Genomic DNA, 19253 nt, shown 5'->3' with positions numbered 1-19253 from the left:
ATATTTTTTTACAAAAGATTTAATATAATAAATGCTCATGCTTTTAGCCTTTTCTTAAGATAAAATACCCTTTAAAATGCCAAAGATAGAATATATGTTTTGCTTTTATTTGATTAAATCTACATTTTCTGCATTTTTTAAGATAAAATGCACTTTATAAAATGCCAATGAGAAAATATATTTTTGCATAATCATATTTCATAACAATTTTTTTTTTTACTAAATATTTACTAAAAAAAGGCAGAAAACAAGTACATTTATTTTAAGACAAAATATATTTTTGCATTTATTTGATTAAATAATAATAAATGATCTTGCTTTCTGCCTTTTCATCAGCTAAAATGCCCCTTAAAATGCCAAAGAGAGAATATATTTTGGCATTAAGCATGTCTAATTGGAATAAGCAATTAAGAAGCAAAATCCAAAATGTAGGATTTTGAAATCTGAGATATTATGCTAAATGCTGTGCTTCTAATAGCAACTGTGGATTTAGCGTCAGACTGTGTGTAGATCATGAAAGCGGAGGGGTCAGAGTTCTGACAGGTGTGTGTGTGTGATTGACAGATATCGACGAGTGCAGTGTTCACTCCAGTCAGGTGTGCAGAAACGGCCAGTGCATCAACAGCATGGGCTCCTTCAAGTGTTTGTGTCTGGACGGGTATAACCTGACGCCGGACGGCAAGAACTGCGTCGGTAAGAGCCGATTAACCTCACCAGAGATCCCTGAAACCTTCCTATTGACCAACAAACCTTTCCAGTTCATCCTGCAGACTGACCGTAACAGAGTTAATTACACCTAAAGATCCATACAGTCCATCAGGGAAGAGCTAGCAGATCTCCAGAGGAAACACTGAGTTATAGTGTGACAAAATCAAAGTCTTATTATTTTAAAATAAGAGTCCCCACACAGCTATGTTTTTTTTGTTAGTATTTTGTTAATATTATTATTTTGTATAAATATAATATATAATATTATTTATAATTTTATATATATATATATATATATATATATATATATATATATATAATATTTCATGTCTTTTATGTTTTATGTATGTTGCCAGTAGGTAAATATTTACAAATAAAATACTATTTATTAAATTCATATTTTTTAATATTTATTCTTTATTTATAAATTTACACTCTGTAAATATTGATATTTTGCAAATGTTTTATTATTGTATTTAGCATAAATGAATGTTTTACATAAACATATAATATGCATATCAATTTTATTTATAAATATTTTTGTTAATAATAAATATGTTGCCATTTGTAACTATTTGATGTATATAAAGTGCTAGGTAAGTGGAACCTAGTGTAAAGGTATTAAATGTTATATAATAATCAGAAGCTTTATACTTTATATATACTATATATACAGTAGTCAGCATTTGAAGTGGATCAAAAAAGTTAATCAAAGTTGTCCTAAGACAAGAACGGGTATTGTTCAAAATTCATGTATAACTTTGATGAAAGGTTTTGATCCACTTTAAATGTTGACTACTGTATATACAGTGTGAAGTGTCTGATTATTGTGTAATGCGGTAAGCTAGTTTCGGAGTAGCTTCCCCACATGAGTGCGTGTTTAATCCGGTGTATATGTGTGTGACGGGATATCAGATATCAACGAGTGTGTGACGCTGCCGGGCGCCTGCCAGCCGGGAACATGCCAGAACCTGGACGGATCCTTCCGCTGCATCTGTCCTTCAGGATACGAGGTGCAGAACGACAAGTGTGTGGGTAAGAGTGATGTATTTACTAGCGGTGGAACGATTCGATACATATCACGATACTGAACTCACGATACGATATCATTGCGACACTCCAATACATATGACAAAAAATGTACTGTTGGTTAAAATGCTCATTTTGATACACTGTGAGTGTAAATGAATAGTCTGCTGGAAACTCAAAGCACAGGACAATAGAGACACCAGAATAACAATATTCATGATTCTGAAGCTGAAAATACTGAATTATTTTAGACGAATATGCTTGAACTCTGTCACTGACTAGATATATTTAAAATAATGTAGCACTTTTTACTGGTAACATCATCATTTGGCATTATCAGGACACACAAATATTCCCCCACTGCATTATTATACATTATATTCAACATTATATACAGTAGTTTAACGTCGTACTGACACTAAAACTCTAATGCACAGTCATTTTCATTTTGGGTGAACTAAACACAATACATATAGTTGCCTTTTTGTATTGTGATATATTGTGACACGATATATTGTTATTGTTATATTGTTGATATATTGTGACAGGATATATTGTTATATTGTTGATATATTGTGTCACGATATATTGTTATTGTTATATTGTTGATATATTGTGACAGGATATATTGTTATATTGGTGATATATTGTGACAGGATATATTGTTATATTGTTGATATTTTGTGACAGGATATATTGTTATTGTTATATTGTTGATATATTGTGACAGGATATATTGTTATATTGGTGATATATTGTGTCACAATATATTGTTATTGTTATATTGTTGATATATTGTGACAGGATATATTGTTATATTGTTGATATATTGTGTCACAATATATTGTTATTGTTATATTGTTGATATATTGTGACAGGATATATTGTTATATTGTTGATATATTGTGTCCCGATATATAGTTACAAGCCTCCTGCACACATGATCGTCTGCCATCGTGATCTGTGTGTTCTTCCACCTCTCTCTGTGCTCTTCTTCCTCAGACATCAACGAGTGCAACGTGGAGCCCAACATCTGTCAGTTCGGCTCGTGTAAGAACACGCCGGGAAGCTTCCAGTGCATCTGTCAGCCCGGATTCGTCCTGTCCGACAACGGGCGCCGCTGTTTCGGTAAGATCCCGCGCCCGTCCACACGTTCCTGTAAAACAGGACCGTTATAGATCTCTGAAATCCAAAGCCAGACTCCTGACATCTTATTAAATAGATCTGTGTGTGCTTTTTATTGCAGAAATCTGTCTTTGATCTGTTTTGTTTTTTGTTTTTTTACAAAAAATGTCTTCATGCCTTAAAATAGCTTGAATGTAACTCGACACCCTTGCCTCATTTAGTATGTGCGGTTCTATGAATATGCAAATGAGCCCCGCCTCCACTCACTCACTCAGCTCAGAGATCCACTGGTTGACGATCACACGTTGATCTGATTGGTTACAAGGTAGTTTGTGACGTCAGAAACACCAGCGATTTCAAAGAGTGTTTTTGAGACTGTCTTTGGTTCACTGCAGTTTAAAGGAGGAAATACTCAGCAATGGTGTCGACTTATGAATTTACACATGGTTTGTCTTAAAGCAGATTAAAAACACCACATAGACACATAAACAACATTAAAAGCTGGATTTTCACCACAAGGGGACTTAAAATAAAATTACAGACCACTTTTAATAATTTTAATAATGTATTACTAAGGGTTGGTATTAATGGTTTAGATGTCTTTTTATTGTTAGTTCATATCAGCTAATATAGTGTGTTACCAATGTTTCATACAATACATTTATAGCGGTTATTTTCTGTATGTAAAGTGTGGTGTTTTATTGGTTTATAATGAACATGAATGTGTGTTTTGATGCCCACAGACACGCGCGAGAGCTTCTGTTTCACGCGCTTTGAAGCGGGTAAATGCTCGGTGCCCAAACCACTGAACACCACTAAAGCCAAGTGTTGCTGCAGTCTGATGCCCGGAGAGGGATGGGGCGACCCCTGCGAACTGTGCCCGCGCGAGACCGAGGGTACGTCACATTACAGAGTATCAGAGTATACGCTTCAGAGTATACACTATACACTTCAGAGTATATACTACAGAGTATACACTTCAGAATATACACTATACACTTCAGAATATACACTTCAGAATATACACTACAGAGTATCAGAGTATACACTTCAGAGTATACGCTTCAGAATATACACTATACACTTCAGAGTATACACTTCAGAATATACATTACAGAGTATCAGAGTATACACTTCAGAGTATCAGACTATACACTTCAGACTATACACTTCAGAATATACACTACAGAGTATGCACTTCAGAATGTACACTTCATAGTATACACTTCAGAGTATACTCTTCATAGTATACACTACAGAATATACACTTCAGAATATGACATACAGTGAAACTAAGACCGAGTATACGACAAGACCGAGTTTGTCACAGTTCAAAGCAAGTCAAACCAAAATGTATTCAGACACCTTCAACATTTCTCACGCTATCACAGTTTATTCACTATAGTGTATTTGAACATTTTTTGCATGTCGAACTCTTCCAAGATAAATTTAAATGTACTTAGAAGATATTCTGATGTTTATTAAAACATGGAAACATGAAATGTTTGATTTCTGTGTGTGTGTGTTTGACATGTTTTTGTCCCTTCTCACCCGCAGCTGCGTTTCACACGTTGTGTCCCTACGGTCACGAGGCCGTCCCGAGCTCCGGAGGACGCGAGGGTGAGAAAACCTGCTCAACTTCTGCCAACTGAAGCACTTCTCCTTCCACCAACACTGGTGATATAACGTCATCTCTGCCTCCACAGACATGAACGAGTGTGTGGAGAACCCGGGAATCTGCGGAAACGGCCTGTGCATCAACACCGACGGCTCGTTCCGCTGCGAGTGTCCCTTCGGATACAACCTGGACTACACCGGCGTCAACTGCGTGGGTGAGTTCCCCTGCAAACTAATGTCCTAAACACACACGCATTTTCTCTCTCCTCGATCAAAGCGGGAAGGTTGTGATTGTCCACTTCACCTATCAACCAAATAAGTTATGTCTTGTGAAGCGCACCTTTGATGATGGTTCTTGGGCCGATGGTTGATTTGTCCTCTTCCCAGACACGGATGAGTGCTCCATCGGAAACCCTTGTGGAAACGGGACGTGCTCAAACGTTCCAGGCGGATTTGAGTGTTCCTGTCAGGAGGGATTTGAACCCGGACCCATGATGACCTGTGAAGGTACACTAGATATGAGCTAAAGTGTGTTTCACAATATATACTCTGAATAAAAACACAATTATGTGATAGATAGATAGATGGATGGATGGATAGATAGATGGATAGATACACAATAGATAGAAACACAATAGATAGATACAGATAGATAGATAGATAGACACACAGATAAATAGATACACAGAGCATAATTGTGAAGATATACTATACAACAACACAACAACTATATATAGATTATAGATTGCTCTCTGTCAGTATAGTTCACACTGTTGTTCATGTGTGTGTGTCAGACATCAACGAGTGCGCTGTGAACCCGCTCCTCTGCGCCTTCCGCTGCGTCAACACCTTCGGCTCGTACGAGTGCATGTGTCCCACGGGATACGTGCTGCGCGACGACAACCGCATGTGCCGAGGTGAGACCAGACTCCACTCCTGTTCACAGCACGGAAATATTCATATTCATATTCATACTCCTACTCTCTCTCCTCAGACCAGGACGAGTGCGCTGAAGGCCTCGATGACTGCGCGTCCAGAGGCATGGCCTGCAAAAACCAGATCGGCACCTTCATGTGCATCTGTCCACCGGGCATGACCCGTCGTCCTGATGGAGAAGGCTGCATGGGTGAGAAACCAGCGCGCGTGTGTGTGTGTGTGTGTGTGTGTGTGTGTGTGTGTGAGAGAGTGTGTCTGACATGCTAAGAGAGGAGCTCTAAAGATAGAATGAGGCCTCTATGTTGTCATCGGAAAAATATACGATAATTCAAGCGAACACACACTTACGATTTCCACCCAAAATGGGATTTAAAAATGCATGTCTACAGACTATATTACAGAAACTTGACACTTGACAACCACCCATGACACCTTAGCAACCATTTTGCAACATCTTAGCAACCGCATAGCAACAGCAACATTGTGGTGACAATTTCTGCATGAGCAAACGCTCACATTTTTCTTCAGAAAATGTAAAAATGTGGTTTGTTTTTATTGGAGTAACAGTGAATATGTAGTATTATTGTTAATATTGTATTTTGTCAAATTATATTTACTAGGGTAAATTGGAATGTGCATTTTAAGAATATTTATCAAATAAAATAATTTGATATTTGATACAATATTAATAACAAAATATAATAATAGTAATTCTTTTATATAAAAATTAACTAATGTATGATATATGAATATAATAGTAAATACAATATAAATCATATTTTATTTTATATAATTATTATTACTAAGTAACATTTTGAGCAATATTATGCAACTAAAATCTAGAATATTTTTATTTGATGTTGTCAGAACCATTTTCTATATTGTGTGCTTGATATAATTAAAAAGTTTAAGTAATTTAGTCACTTTTATAGAGTAAATGCATATAGTCTTCAGAAAATAAATGCAGTAACTATTGTATTTTGTCAAACTATATTTACTAGGGTAAATTTTTAATATAATTTTTGTAATAACAACAAATACAATTTATATAATAATAATTTAATATTTGATGGAATATTCATATAAAATAAATCACAGTAAATAAAATAAATATATTATATAAATATTATTATATTATTTATAAAATTATAATCATCATGATAATTTGTAATATTTTGAGCAATATTATACAATTAAAATCTCTAATATTTTATTTGATGTTACCTAAACCTTTTTCTGTATTGCTTGCTTGATATAATTCAAATTTCAAGTAATTTTGTCACTTTTACATAGTATACACATTGTGCATTAGCCAGCTCTCTTATTGCATAAGCCTCAGATCACTAGATCACCCTTCCCTCTCTCTCTCTCAGACCTGAACGAGTGTCGCAGTAAGCCTGGGATCTGTAAGAACGGCCGCTGTGTGAACACTGTGGGGAGTTACCGCTGCGAGTGTAACGAGGGCTTCGAGTCGAGCTCCACGGGCACTGAGTGCATCGGTAAGAACAAGCGGCCAATCAGAGCGCAGCTGACGGCGAAGGCTCACGCGTGTTCACGTGAAACTGAATCACCAGTTTTACATCCAATAGAATCAAATACAGTCAAACCAAAAATTATTCAGACACCAGATTAAATTTTTTTATACTTTTTTAACAGTAGATGCAGGACACTATAGTTAATTTATGTAAGTGAGGAGAGCAAAATAAAGTAAACGGTGACATATTACACCCAAAAATTCTTCATACAGTGACTACCAGTAACATTTATACTAATTCAGGATCAAAAATGATTCACACTTTGAGCTGACCATGTTTTGCTGAAGTGTTTTTTCTTTAATTGCTAATGCGACCTTTTTACACACAGACTGAACAAAATGAAGTAATCGGTTGAGCTAAACTGGTATTATCTAATTGTGTAGTTAAATTTAACAGCTGACAGATATTCAACATAATTCATGTGTGAGACAGTCTAACAGAAGGATGGACAAAACCAGTCAAAAATAAACTGAGTTCTTGTCATATTTTATTACTGAATGTGAGAAATGTTGAAGGTGTCTGGTTTGACGGTAGCCGATTCCTCCCGTCGTCTAACTGTTCTCGAACTCTTGTTGTCGTCAGATAACAGGAAGGGCTTCTGCTTCACGGAGGTCCTGCAGACGATGTGCCAGCAGTCGTCCACTAACCGAAACACCGTCACCAAGTCTGAGTGCTGCTGTAACGGGGGTCGAGGATGGGGCTCGCTGTGTGAGCTGTGTCCTCTGCCTGGCACCGTACAGTACAAGAAGATGTGTCCGCTCGGCCCGGGATACACCACTGACGGCAGAGGTCAGAGGTCGCAGACACAACACACTACTCTTCTGAGAAACTTCATACAACAGCAATGTGCAAAAGATGTTTAGTAGCCATTCCTTTGGTAGATTTGAAATGTACATGTGGATCTTTTTACCATATTGGATGTGTTTTGCAGACATCAATGAGTGTGAGGTGATGCCCAACCTGTGTAAGAACGGCCAGTGCATCAACAGTGTCGGCTCCTTCCGCTGCCATTGCAACGTGGGTTACACCAATGACTTCACTAGCACTTCCTGTGTCGGTACGTTGTCCTCGCTCACTGTAACCCATGTTAAGCCTGTTTTTTTTATGCAATATCAGCTAAATATTGTAATACTTCTTGCCTTTTCCCATTGATGCCTTTTAAATTAGATATGGACGAATGCTCTCAGTCGCCCAAACCGTGTAACTTCTTGTGCAAGAACACTGAAGGCAGTTACCTGTGCTCATGTCCCAGAGGATACATCCTACAGCCTGATGGGAAGACATGCAAAGGTTAGTTTATAATTAATGGGTACCATTCCTACTTGTCGGGATAACATCAGCTTATAAATCTAGTCCTGGTAATAATCCATCCCAATGACAAACCCAGTGTGCTAATATGAAATGCAGTCAAAAAAATTATTCAGACACCAGATATTATTTTTTTTAAAAATTTTTACTAGCGGGTGCAGGACACTATAGTTCATTTATGTAAGTGAGGATAGCAAAATAAAGTAAACTGTGACATATTATACCCAAAATTTCTTCATACAGTGACTATCATTGACATTTATAAACCAAAAATGATTCAGACACTTTGACCTGACCATGGTTTGCTGAAGTGGTTTTTTTTTAAATTGCTAATGCGACTTTTTTACACACAGACTGAACAAAATGAAGCATTGCTTGGTAATCGGTTGAGCTAAATTGGTAGTATCTAATTGTGTACTTAAATTTAACAATTAATTTGTGAGACAATCTAACAGAAGGATGGACAAAACCAACTGATGTGATAAGTTCTTGTCATATTTGAATACCATTTTCTAAACTATAGCGAATAAATTGTGATAATGTGTCTGAATAACTGAATAATTGACTGTATTACTAATTTTGTCCCAGATTTGGACGAGTGCTCAACCAAGCAACACAACTGTCAGTTCCTATGCGTCAACACGATCGGTGGTTTCACCTGTAAATGCCCCACGGGCTTCACGCAGCACCAGACGGCTTGCATAGGTGAGTGATATGAACTCAAAACCGCCCCGCTAACATGCCTAGCCTAGAGCCTAAATAATTGAGCAGGTCATTTGGAGCTAAAATTGCCCCCATGCTTCATCTCTTAGACAACAACGAATGCGGCAATCAGCCAAACGTGTGCGGTTCCCGCGCCTCCTGCCTGAACACTCCCGGCAGCTTCAACTGCGAGTGTCAGAAAGGCTTCTCTCTGGACGACACTGGACACAACTGTGATGGTTAGTTTCCCATTTTGGGCTCAGATTAAATATTTTTGCGCTTATGGTATTGGCACCAATCCTGCTAAGGGCCCATACTATGACCCCAATGTTTATTCATGAGATTGACCCTAGAACCAACCCGGATATATTAGAAGCACATGCCAACCTGAGATCAGTTTATGATCTTTGTTGTTTTTTCTTGGTTTCTTGCAGACGTTGATGAATGTGGCGGAAACCACCGGTGCCAACACGGTTGCCAGAACATGCTGGGAGGTTATCGCTGCGGCTGCCCGCAGGGTTACGTTCAACACTACCAATGGAACCAGTGTGTGGGTAAGTCCGTCTGCATGAATGATGCAACATAAAAGCAGTTTTTTCATTGCAGATTGCTAATTTCTATGTCTTCCTTCCACCCAGATGAGAATGAATGTGCCGGGAACCAACTCTGTGGGTCGGCGTCTTGCTATAACACTCTGGGCAGCTATAAGTGCGTGTGCCCATCAGGTTTCGACTTTGAGTCTTCTGCTGGCGGCTGCCAGGATGTTAATGAATGCTCCCAGGGCAATAACCCTTGCAGCTATGGCTGTTCCAACACAGATGGCGGATACTTGTGCGGATGTCCTGGAGGCTTCTACCGAGCAGGACAAGGGTGAGTATTTAGGCTAGGCTAAAGACTGTTCTCATTTGAACATTGCATGTTAAACTCTGGATTATCAGAGTTCGTTATGCCAGGAGTGTGCAATCCTGCTCCCAGAGGGACGCTTTTACACAGAGTTTCAGTCCAACCTTCACCAGCACACCTGTCTGGACGTTTCTAGCAACCCTACCTTCAGGAGCTGAAGTCTGTAATATGGTTCTTATTTAAAAATTGCAAGTTAACTCTGGATTACCAGAGTTTGCCTTAGTGCCAGGAGTGTCCAATCCTGCTCCCGCTTTTATGCAGAGTTTCAGTCCGACCTTCTACAGCACACATGTCTGGACATTTCTAGTAACCCTAAAAACCATCATTTAGTTGGTTCAGGAGCTAAAGTCTATAGGAAGGTTCTTTTTGAACATTGTAAGTTTACTTTATGCCAGAAGTGTCCAATCATGCTCCTGGAGGCCCGCTTTTATGCAAAGTTTCAGTCCAACCTTCTCCAGCACACATGCCTGGACTTTTCTAGTAACCCTAAATACCTTCATTAGCTAGTTCAGGAGCTAAACTCAGGTAATCCAGTTAACTCACAATGTTCAAATAAGAACCTTCCTACAGAGTTCATTTTATGTCTGAAGTGTCCAATGCTGCTCCCGGAGGGCCGCTTTTATACAGCGTTTCAGTCCAACCTTCTCCAGCACACATGTCTGGTATTGATCTTTGTAAGGGATTGGTTTGCAATCGACATCCCAAATCATTCCAAACGTGTTAAAGAAGGTTCAGGTCTCGCCTTGAAGTAGGCCAGACCAGACCTGTTAATTAGAAGGGGATGTCTACATACTTTTACAATGCAGTATAGATCCATTTGCTTGCCTGAAAGTGTGAGGTCCTGTAATAAATTCCAACCTTAAACCTTGTCGAGTCTTTAACCATTGTCCAAGTTTGATGACGCACAGATTGTCGAGCAGTAGTCCATTGTGGAGTCTGCACCAGCATGGTCTTAACATGGGTGCAAGCACCCTTCTGGACCATAAAATGGGATAATCTATTATCTTGTGGTCTCCATAGAGCAATGCAAGTAAAGACAGCATATTAAGTGCGCTATTTGGAGCAAGGAATAAACCAGGGGTGTCGATTCCTGCTCATGCAAAGCCACTGTCCTGAAGAGTTTAGCCCCAATTAAAAACCTGAGCCAAGATAATAAAGGTCTTCAGGATGACTACAAAATTCCCCCAAGTATGTTGGGACAAGTTGGAGCTAAACTCTGGACCTCTAGGACCAGGATTGGAAATCACTGGCTTAAACATAATATTAAAGCAAGTGTAATGTATCACCTTTTTCTTCTCTAGGCACTGCATCACAGGAGTGGGCTTCCAGGGTCAGTTCAGCTCTGAGGGAGCGGATGACGAAGAGTCACTCTCACCGGAGGCCTGCTATGAATGCAAGATCAATGGTGACCTGGGAAAGAAAGGCCGTCATAGGCGCAATGCTGGTGATAATGAGCTCAAGGTACTTTTAAGGGCCGTGGTTATGTTGCTAACACTATGGCCACATACACTCTGCTATCGCTTACCTTATCTCTAACCCCAAATTAAGATTATAAGAGTCTATCAAGAGTTTCAACCTGTTCTTTTCTGCCCTCAGGAGACGGTGAGCATGGCCAGCATGGATGTTCAGACCTCCATCCCCATGAACCTGAGTCTGGCGCAGTTACAAAACAAGGAACCCCTTCTTGAGTTGCTTCCAGCTCTGGAGCCGCTTGAGCACCGTGTGCGCTACGTCATAACGCACGGAAACCAGGGCGAACACTTCCGTATCCTGGAGCGCCGCGACGGGAAGAGCATTCTGCGGCTGGGCCGGAAACCACCCACTCCAGGTTTGTACCGCCTGGAGATCGCCAGCTTGCGTCTGTTTGGTCCCCGCAAACTTCAGGACCTGGAGGACCAGCATGACAGCGACTACTTGCTGGGCGAGATCGGTGATGCACTGCGCATCAAGCTGCACATCCACCTGCACTGAGACTGACCCTTGACCCCGTGCCCTTCACTGCAGGGCGTAAGCTCTGAGAAACTGTGTCCATTTACCGCCATGTTTCGGATTTGTTTTTATTTGCCATCCTTTCATGTCAACGCCCAGTGATTCTACCAAGTTTGGTGGAAAATGTACACATACCATCTTAAATTAGCAGGAGTGCGTTAGCACTAGTATTAGCACCCACTTTTACAAGAGAGACAATCAGAAATATTAGTCGTGAGGACGATTTAATTTTAGTACGGCTGTAAAACTGTCAAACTATCATGAAATGACATTTCAGTCTTTAGTGCACATAAAACACTGCATTATAGATGATGAAGAAAAATATGACTTTTCACTCACCTCATTATCTCAATGCAAACTGGGGTCAAAGTTTATTCCATTCAGTATTTAGAGTCAAGTATTGTACTGTTAACGATGAAAAAAGAGGTCACACAAAAGGACTGTAGCAACTACGGCTATTTTTCAGGTTTAAATGAGAGTTGAGCGTTCAAACGGCTTATGGTTCTCGAAACTGATACTAAACATGTACTTTTAGGTTTCTGGGATTTTCTGGAGTGTTTGCATGAGCTGCCACATCACGTTACCTCATTTTACACACATATACGTACAGCAGTTAGGACAGGAGTGGTGCTAAACGCTCAATTTGCACTGGGGTTCCTCTGCGTTTTTAAATCAGGGAAATTTCATTCCAAAAATGGCAACACCCAAAGGGTTTTCGAATATGCATGTGATGTAGAACAAACATTCGAACATACAATTCGAACCATTTTCTTCTCCATACTTGTGTGCTCAGAGTGCTCTTGTCTTTGTATTTGGCAAAGACACAAACAGAGCAAACAGAGCATATATGAATGGAGAATTGAAAGCCTGCTGGGTAAACCAACCAGATGCCATTTTTGATTGCAGCTGGAGACGTGCGGTCTCAATGGTACACAAGGACTGTTTGGCAAGCTGTCCTCCGAAACACTCCAGATGTGGACATGCAAACACAACTTTTCAACTTCAGTGTGGGAACGGAAAAAAAAAACGACCCTCGTTTCTTAGTTTCTCAGTAAATCGCAAGGTGCTATGATTCCAACTTCCGTTGTACTACGAACATGCTTGATTTGTGGATTTCAAACGTGACATTTTTTTTTTCAAAGGTCTTTTGTGTTTTATTTTTTATTTTGTGTGATTGTCTTTTGTACTGTCTCAATGCTGAAAAAAAAAAATCAATACTATCAAAGCTTGTTGAAAATTTAAATTGTATATTTTAAAGTGAAATGTAGATTTCGTCTGTATTTCTTTTTGTGTATTCTTGAGCATCAAGACTGCCAAACCAAATATTTACTTGTAAACATTAGATAAATAGCCTTTAAGAGCTGTTGACTTTGTTTTTCCTCTGAAGACGGACAATTAATGATCACAGCGTCCTTAATTAACTGTCACTGAGCACTACGTGACAGACGTCACTGTTTACATGAGCCTGTCCATCGATCATCTGAACGCATAATTTGAATAATACTGTTGTTTATTGCGACGACCAGCAACATTGGACTGTTTTCAAAGCCTGTGCCCTGAATTTAATCTTCAGGACATTTGATTAAAACAAGTAATTTGGACAAATACAAGTTCTGGTGCTAGAATGATGAAATAGTTTCTTGAACATCAAAGTAACTGCACTGTACGACAGCCTGAGCTATATTTATGCATAACCATTTGTCTAACATGGGAACTTTGTATACTTTACATATCTTTTCTGTTTTTATTGATGCCACTACATGTAAAAGAGCGAATGTGCGTGACTGTACTGTATGTCAAAAATCAACAGCAAACTTGAAATAGTCATCAAGCTGGTGTTGAGTTACAAACTTCAGACCAAAGAAAGTGGACCAGGTCGCTCAGGATAATGTCAGTTCTGATGAATCTCAAAGTTGCATCGATAACGGCGTCTGTATGAATTTTTTGAGCCATAAAGATCCATGACGGAGAAACCTGAGCACCCAGAACACTGCTAATGAGTAATTCAAAATGCATTGTTTTTATACTGTTTTCGATTGGATGCATCCATCTGTCAGATCCGAGTGATCCGCACAATGTTTGTAAACATCTGTATGAAACAACAAATGGCAATAAAACATGGGTTATATTTTTAAACCTTTGTCTTTCTGTTCTCTGTGTGCAAAAGCCATTTTTAGCCAAGTTGAAGAGATTCAGCGAGTGCATCGAAGTAGAAATGGCTTATTGATCTCGGGGGAGTGGAAGGCACTTCGGTACACTTTGTCCTGAAGATACAGGAAGACATAAGTGAATAAACCCAGTTTTTATTTCAGACAAAAAGGAATTAGGAAAATATCCAATCTACTTACAAAACTCACAAAGCAATGCAGGCTCATCCGTTTCCTGGCACATTAGCACTCTTTGCACATCAAGTCCAAATGACAGCAACAAATTCACGTTAGCAAAAAGGGAACTCCAAATCTTGAGTCAGGATATAAAAATAAAGCTTTCACTAGTTTCTAACCCTCTCTTAGCTCACGACAGATTCAGAGAGCTCGGCAGAGCGGCAAACAAACAACCAAAGACATGAACACCTTAGAGATACGAGAACATATGGCTTATATACATATAGTCAAAGAAGACAAAAGGACAGGAAAGAGTCAAAAGGCAATAATACAAGGATTGACACTCAGTTGTGGAGTTTTAAAGGGTTTTTTGTTCCAAATCCTCAGAAATATAAAGCACAGAGTTTAGAGTGGATCTATCGAAGGCAGCAGGTATGTTGGACAATCCTAGGGCTTTCCAACAACGCTGAAGATGTTTTTAGCACAAGATTATCATGCTAAATAGACAAAAATCATACTTAATGGACCATAATCAGGGTAGATGGCATATTTTATTTGACACGAACAAAAATGAGGCTGTGAAGGTGGAAATGGTTTATAAAACACGAGTAGAACAAAGTGTAAATTGTTGGCAAAACCAATTCTTTCGTAATTTTTTTCATTCAAATGCAGTGATTAACAATTTAGCGACAGATTTTGGTGTAAATTATTCGTTCGACCATGGATTCATGAACAAATTTGATAAAAACTTAAGGCTCAATAGGTCTCACGTTCCTAAATCATGTAATCGTGTAATTATTTTACACAAATTCGTTTTTTACTTTTTTTTTTAGGTTACTTTTTTTTTGTCCACTGGAATTTTTTTTGTAAATACATAGTTATGTTTATACATATAAACCTACAGACAGAAATGCACTTTTACACGCCAACAGTTATCAACCAGTTGCCTTGAAGAAAGGTTTACCAATTAGTCAGTGAAGTAGATAAAGAATTTGTGAAAATAATGACTTTAAGAGAGAGAAAAATAAATGTTGTCAAAATTTTGATTGGTTGGTTACAGATTGGTTACACAATGCAGTCCAAATAGTAGATCTTCAAAAAGTCGAGATATGCTTGTGAATTCGACCAAAATATCTCAAGCCAATCCAGATCTTATTTTCTGCACTACATATACTCATAAAACAACTAATATTAAAGATATTGTATTACAGAATTGGTGTGTTCTTAAAGATGATCCAAAACTAAATGGGACATTTAATAGGGTACCAGTAATTGCTTATAAAAGGGCCAGTAATATAAAAAATAGAGCTGTAAAAGCTTGTCCTACAAAACAAACATCACAAAATAACTCTAGGTCAAACTCTATTTGGTAATTTCAAATGTGGTAATCGTCCATTTACAAAAATAATAATTAATAACGCTAATTAATAAAAATAATAACTTTTTTGAATCATCTTGGAAATAAGAGTCTCTCTCTCTCTCTCTCTCTCTCTCTCTCTCTCTCTATATATATATATATATATATATATATATATATATATATATATATTTATTTATTTATATATATATATATATATATATATATATATTTATTAAGAGTTTTATAACATGTAAGATGAAAAATGTGATTCATGATTCAATGTCCATGTAATAATATTTGTTGGTGAAAATCTTGTTCATTAAAAGAGAGGATAAGAGAACATAGAAGTGTAATAAATGGAAAGGATCGCAAGAGTCCTGTTTGCAAGACTTTTTTGTGAGTGTAACCATAAAATATAATATTATTTCTTTCTTGGTATTGAAAAGATAAAACAGAGTACAAGAGATGGAAACATTGATTATGTGAGGAAAAAACAAGAGGCTTTGAAGGTATGAATGAGGACTTTTGTCTTAAAGTTTCTGTGATGTTGTTTATTGTATGAATCTGTAGGGTTTGTTTTTTTTAATGGAAGATGTGACCTTGTTATTTGATGACTCAATGTTTTATAATGTAGAAATGCGTAAAACATGCAAATTTGATGAGGATGTGTTCTGATTGGGTGATTGTTTCATTTCGATAATTAACCCTTTTACCTATTAGTGTGACGGCTTGAGTGGAGCTTGTAAACTGTTTTTAAACTTTCTTTGTGTGAGTAACTCGAAATGTAGATGTTTTAAAATCTTCATGCATTGTGTCTGTTGTGTACCCTGAGGAAGGCCATTGAGCCGAAACGCGTTGGTATTTTTTTTTTTTAACTATTAAAAGTTCCTCTTAACACAAAAGTGTTACTGAATTCCCTTTTTGTACTTGTAAATACATTTTTATCAATGTTTCATTGGCTGAATGATCGATGGTGCGTCATCTATCCTTATTTTCAGTTGTGTTAAATCAAATATGCCACCTACTAAGGTCCATTGAGAAGATTAATCATCTTTTACAATTAAGATATATCTACATCAACAATGAAATATGTACAGTTGTCGACTTTGTGAAGGGTAGTAACAGTTCACAGTGAGTGTCGTGTTGGGCACCTTGAACCACTGACTTCATGCTCCGCGTGCATTCGTTGTAGACCTTGTAGACCGTCCTGAGGATGTAGCTACAGCGGTAGAAATGGACGACCCTGTTAATTAAGATGTGTTGGGGAAGTAGCGTACATTGATGCGCTTGGTATGCGCGACTTTCAAGGTGCTTTGGCGTAGTCGGCGCCATAAGCTACAGGTTGGGCTAAGGCTCTCTCGGTCATGTGACTACACCAAGGCATAGTCAAACTGGCCCCGCTCGAAGCCGTCCTTATGATCGGTCCAAGAGGAGGCGGGCATTCGGCTGTAGGGATCCAGCAATATCCGGAAGCAACGCACCAACAGGAAAATCAAAAACAGCATCAGGAGACCAACGAACGCGAAGGCCGTCCTTTGCTCGGAGTCTCCTCCAAAAGGTGGGCTGCTGGGAACCCCAGCGAACGAAGGCCCCGGCAAAAGCAGCTCATAGTCCAGTGTGGACACATCGCTCATCCTCCAGGGAGGGCGACGGCAGAACTTGCAAGCTGTCTGGAGGGTGGGTTGGACTGAGAGGTTGGCCAGATTGGTACAGTGACCTCGATGTGGACAACCGAGGCCAAAGTCAACCCTCCTGACACTTCTGTCCGCGTGACGGACACGCAAACTGACACAAGTGGAGCAATCCGGGACTTTGCTGCTCAAAACGACAGGCCTGTTTATTTCAGACCTGTCACATCTGATCTGACCCTCAAGTGGCACGGCGCAAGTCGATGGGACATGACACAACAGGCTGCCACGGTGGATAAAAACAGCAGCGCGTGCAGGGACTCGAGTCACACACTCGTTCCTCGTTGCTCTTCGCTGCAGGGCTAGGGATAATTGGATCCAGATGGGACAGGTGTTGTGCCCCACGTTGGGCGCCACTTTACACTAAAGCAAAATTTGCACCGACGGCAAGTTTCTCATTTCTGGCTTGTGCAGAAAGTGGCAGACAGAAGAATTTCAAGCTCCTTATCGGATCAGCAGGGCACTAGATCATCATGCGAGCATTAAATGAGCCGTTTGCAGAGCCAGTTTGATTAGTGAGCTGCTGTCTGTCCATTAGGTTGGTAAATCAGATGATCTGCTCCTTCTTGCTTGCCTCTGAATGCGTTTTCTCACACAGAAACGGCTTGCAAGGTTGGTACTATCGATCGGGTTGGGATCAGATGTAGGCGGACAGCACAGTCAAGGAAATGACGCCTTCGCAGTGTGTTTGGCCTCTGGTCTGTTGTACTTCAACCTGTTAACACACAATATACACATATTCAACATTTAATTCAGCTTAGTTGCAATGACTATTAACTGTTCCTAGCCACAACCTCAAAGTGAAGCAATATTATATGCTTTTCAGAACTTTTCAGTCCAAGAAGGACTGTCTACTTAATCTTAACACAAAATATATAAAATAAGTACATTTTTCATGTTTAGTTTTTTGGAAATCAAGTAAGAAATAATCAAGGCATGTTTTATATACAATTTATTACTTGTAAGTAACACTATTTAAATGAAAAAAAAAATTTAAATGCATATTAATCTAAACTGAAAATGTATTATAAATATTTGAACCATTTCAATTTATATCCATATAAATATATGTATTAGGAATATTAATACAAATGACACACATATTTTCTTTAAAACATCATACAAAATATTAAGTAAGCATGCGTTAGAGTCATTATTTTGAAATATCAATGTAAATATAAAACATTAACAATATATGAATAAATGAAATCAGTGTTATAATATTTTGAGTTAGTTTTGTATTTCGTTTATATTTTATTTATAACTTTCAGTCATTTTGTTGTGTTTTTGTCATTTTTATAAAACAAGTTTCAAGTTTTTGTTTTTATAAAATATGCCTATATCATTTTTATTTCAGTTTTAGTTATTTTAGTAGATCAAGTTAAACTAAATGAAAAAGAGAAATATTGCCATGGCATCTAGCTGAAATAAAATAAGTTTTTATATATTTTATATTTATTTTATTTCAAGCAACAACCACAACAAAAAAAATCCTTTTTATGGTTTTAGTTCCAGTTGAAGGTATAGCGGAGGATTTTTTACTTCCGGGTGGATCACCTATACTATTGGTCCTCCTAATTGTCAATCATTCTGGTGAATCAATCAAACTTATTCAAAAAGTGGAGAGGGCGGGTCTTATCTAAAATTCTGAAAGATCCTCCGCTATACCTTTAACTAAAATAACCCTGAGTGAAATAAGTCAACAAAGATTTCTCTTCAAAAATTTTATATTTCGGATATATGATATGCTATAAAAAGTCATATTTCCAGAAAAGACTTAAAGAGGGCAGAGGATATGAAAATCATATAGCAGGTTTTTCAGTACGGTGTTAATCATGTTAATGATGTGGAGGCTTTAGAAAGTCAATCATCAAATAGGATAGAGTGAATGAGTGTTTCAACGAATCCAATCAAAACTCCCATAATTACCCTGACATTCTGCGTAATGGTGAAACTGATTACAAAACGGTGATACCAGCAAAACTGTGTGTTGTAAATGTCGTCTTTATCCATCAGTGAGTCGTTTTAA

At 38.3% G+C, this 19253-nt stretch overlaps 2 protein-coding genes across 2 annotated transcripts in view; one reads left to right on the top strand and one right to left on the bottom strand.

Annotated features, from left to right (window-relative positions):
* Positions 1 to 13988, top strand: part of fbn2b (fibrillin 2b) — a 63873-nt gene extending 49885 nt beyond the window's left edge. Inside the window, exons 47-65 of the mRNA XM_084415566.1 lie at positions 565 to 693; positions 1624 to 1743; positions 2740 to 2865; positions 3606 to 3758; positions 4420 to 4482; positions 4569 to 4694; positions 4867 to 4986; positions 5274 to 5396; positions 5474 to 5605; positions 6789 to 6914; positions 7533 to 7739; positions 7882 to 8007; positions 8118 to 8240; positions 8847 to 8963; positions 9071 to 9199; positions 9395 to 9514; positions 9599 to 9830; positions 11165 to 11324; positions 11460 to 13988. Coding sequence (XP_084271692.1) covers positions 565 to 693; positions 1624 to 1743; positions 2740 to 2865; positions 3606 to 3758; positions 4420 to 4482; positions 4569 to 4694; positions 4867 to 4986; positions 5274 to 5396; positions 5474 to 5605; positions 6789 to 6914; positions 7533 to 7739; positions 7882 to 8007; positions 8118 to 8240; positions 8847 to 8963; positions 9071 to 9199; positions 9395 to 9514; positions 9599 to 9830; positions 11165 to 11324; positions 11460 to 11834 — 2807 coding nt within the window. The 3' untranslated portion in view covers positions 11835 to 13988. The remainder of the gene's footprint in view (positions 1 to 564; positions 694 to 1623; positions 1744 to 2739; positions 2866 to 3605; positions 3759 to 4419; positions 4483 to 4568; positions 4695 to 4866; positions 4987 to 5273; positions 5397 to 5473; positions 5606 to 6788; positions 6915 to 7532; positions 7740 to 7881; positions 8008 to 8117; positions 8241 to 8846; positions 8964 to 9070; positions 9200 to 9394; positions 9515 to 9598; positions 9831 to 11164; positions 11325 to 11459) is intronic.
* A 2138-nt stretch (positions 13989 to 16126) lies between these two features.
* On the bottom strand, positions 16127 to 17575 carry LOC311294610 (cortexin-1-like). The gene has a single exon (XM_084415565.1). The coding sequence runs from the start codon at positions 17168 to 17170 to the stop codon at positions 16907 to 16909; it is 264 nt and encodes an 87-aa protein (XP_084271691.1). The 5' UTR covers positions 17171 to 17575; the 3' UTR covers positions 16127 to 16906.
* Between the last annotated feature and the right edge of the window lie 1678 nt (positions 17576 to 19253).

The sequence above is a fragment of the Rutilus rutilus genome (genome assembly GCF_951802725.1).
Source record: "Rutilus rutilus genome assembly, chromosome: 8".
In the NCBI taxonomy this organism is placed as follows: domain Eukaryota; kingdom Metazoa; phylum Chordata; class Actinopteri; order Cypriniformes; family Leuciscidae; genus Rutilus; species Rutilus rutilus.
Note: the sequence above shows the minus strand (reverse complement) of the source record. Positions and strands in the feature narration are given on the sequence as shown.

Excerpts from the sequence above, each read along its gene's own strand:
- LOC311294610 (XM_084415565.1), bottom strand. The coding sequence starts at position 17,170 with ATGAGCGATGTGTCCACACTGGACTATGAGCTGCTTTTGCCGGGGCCT.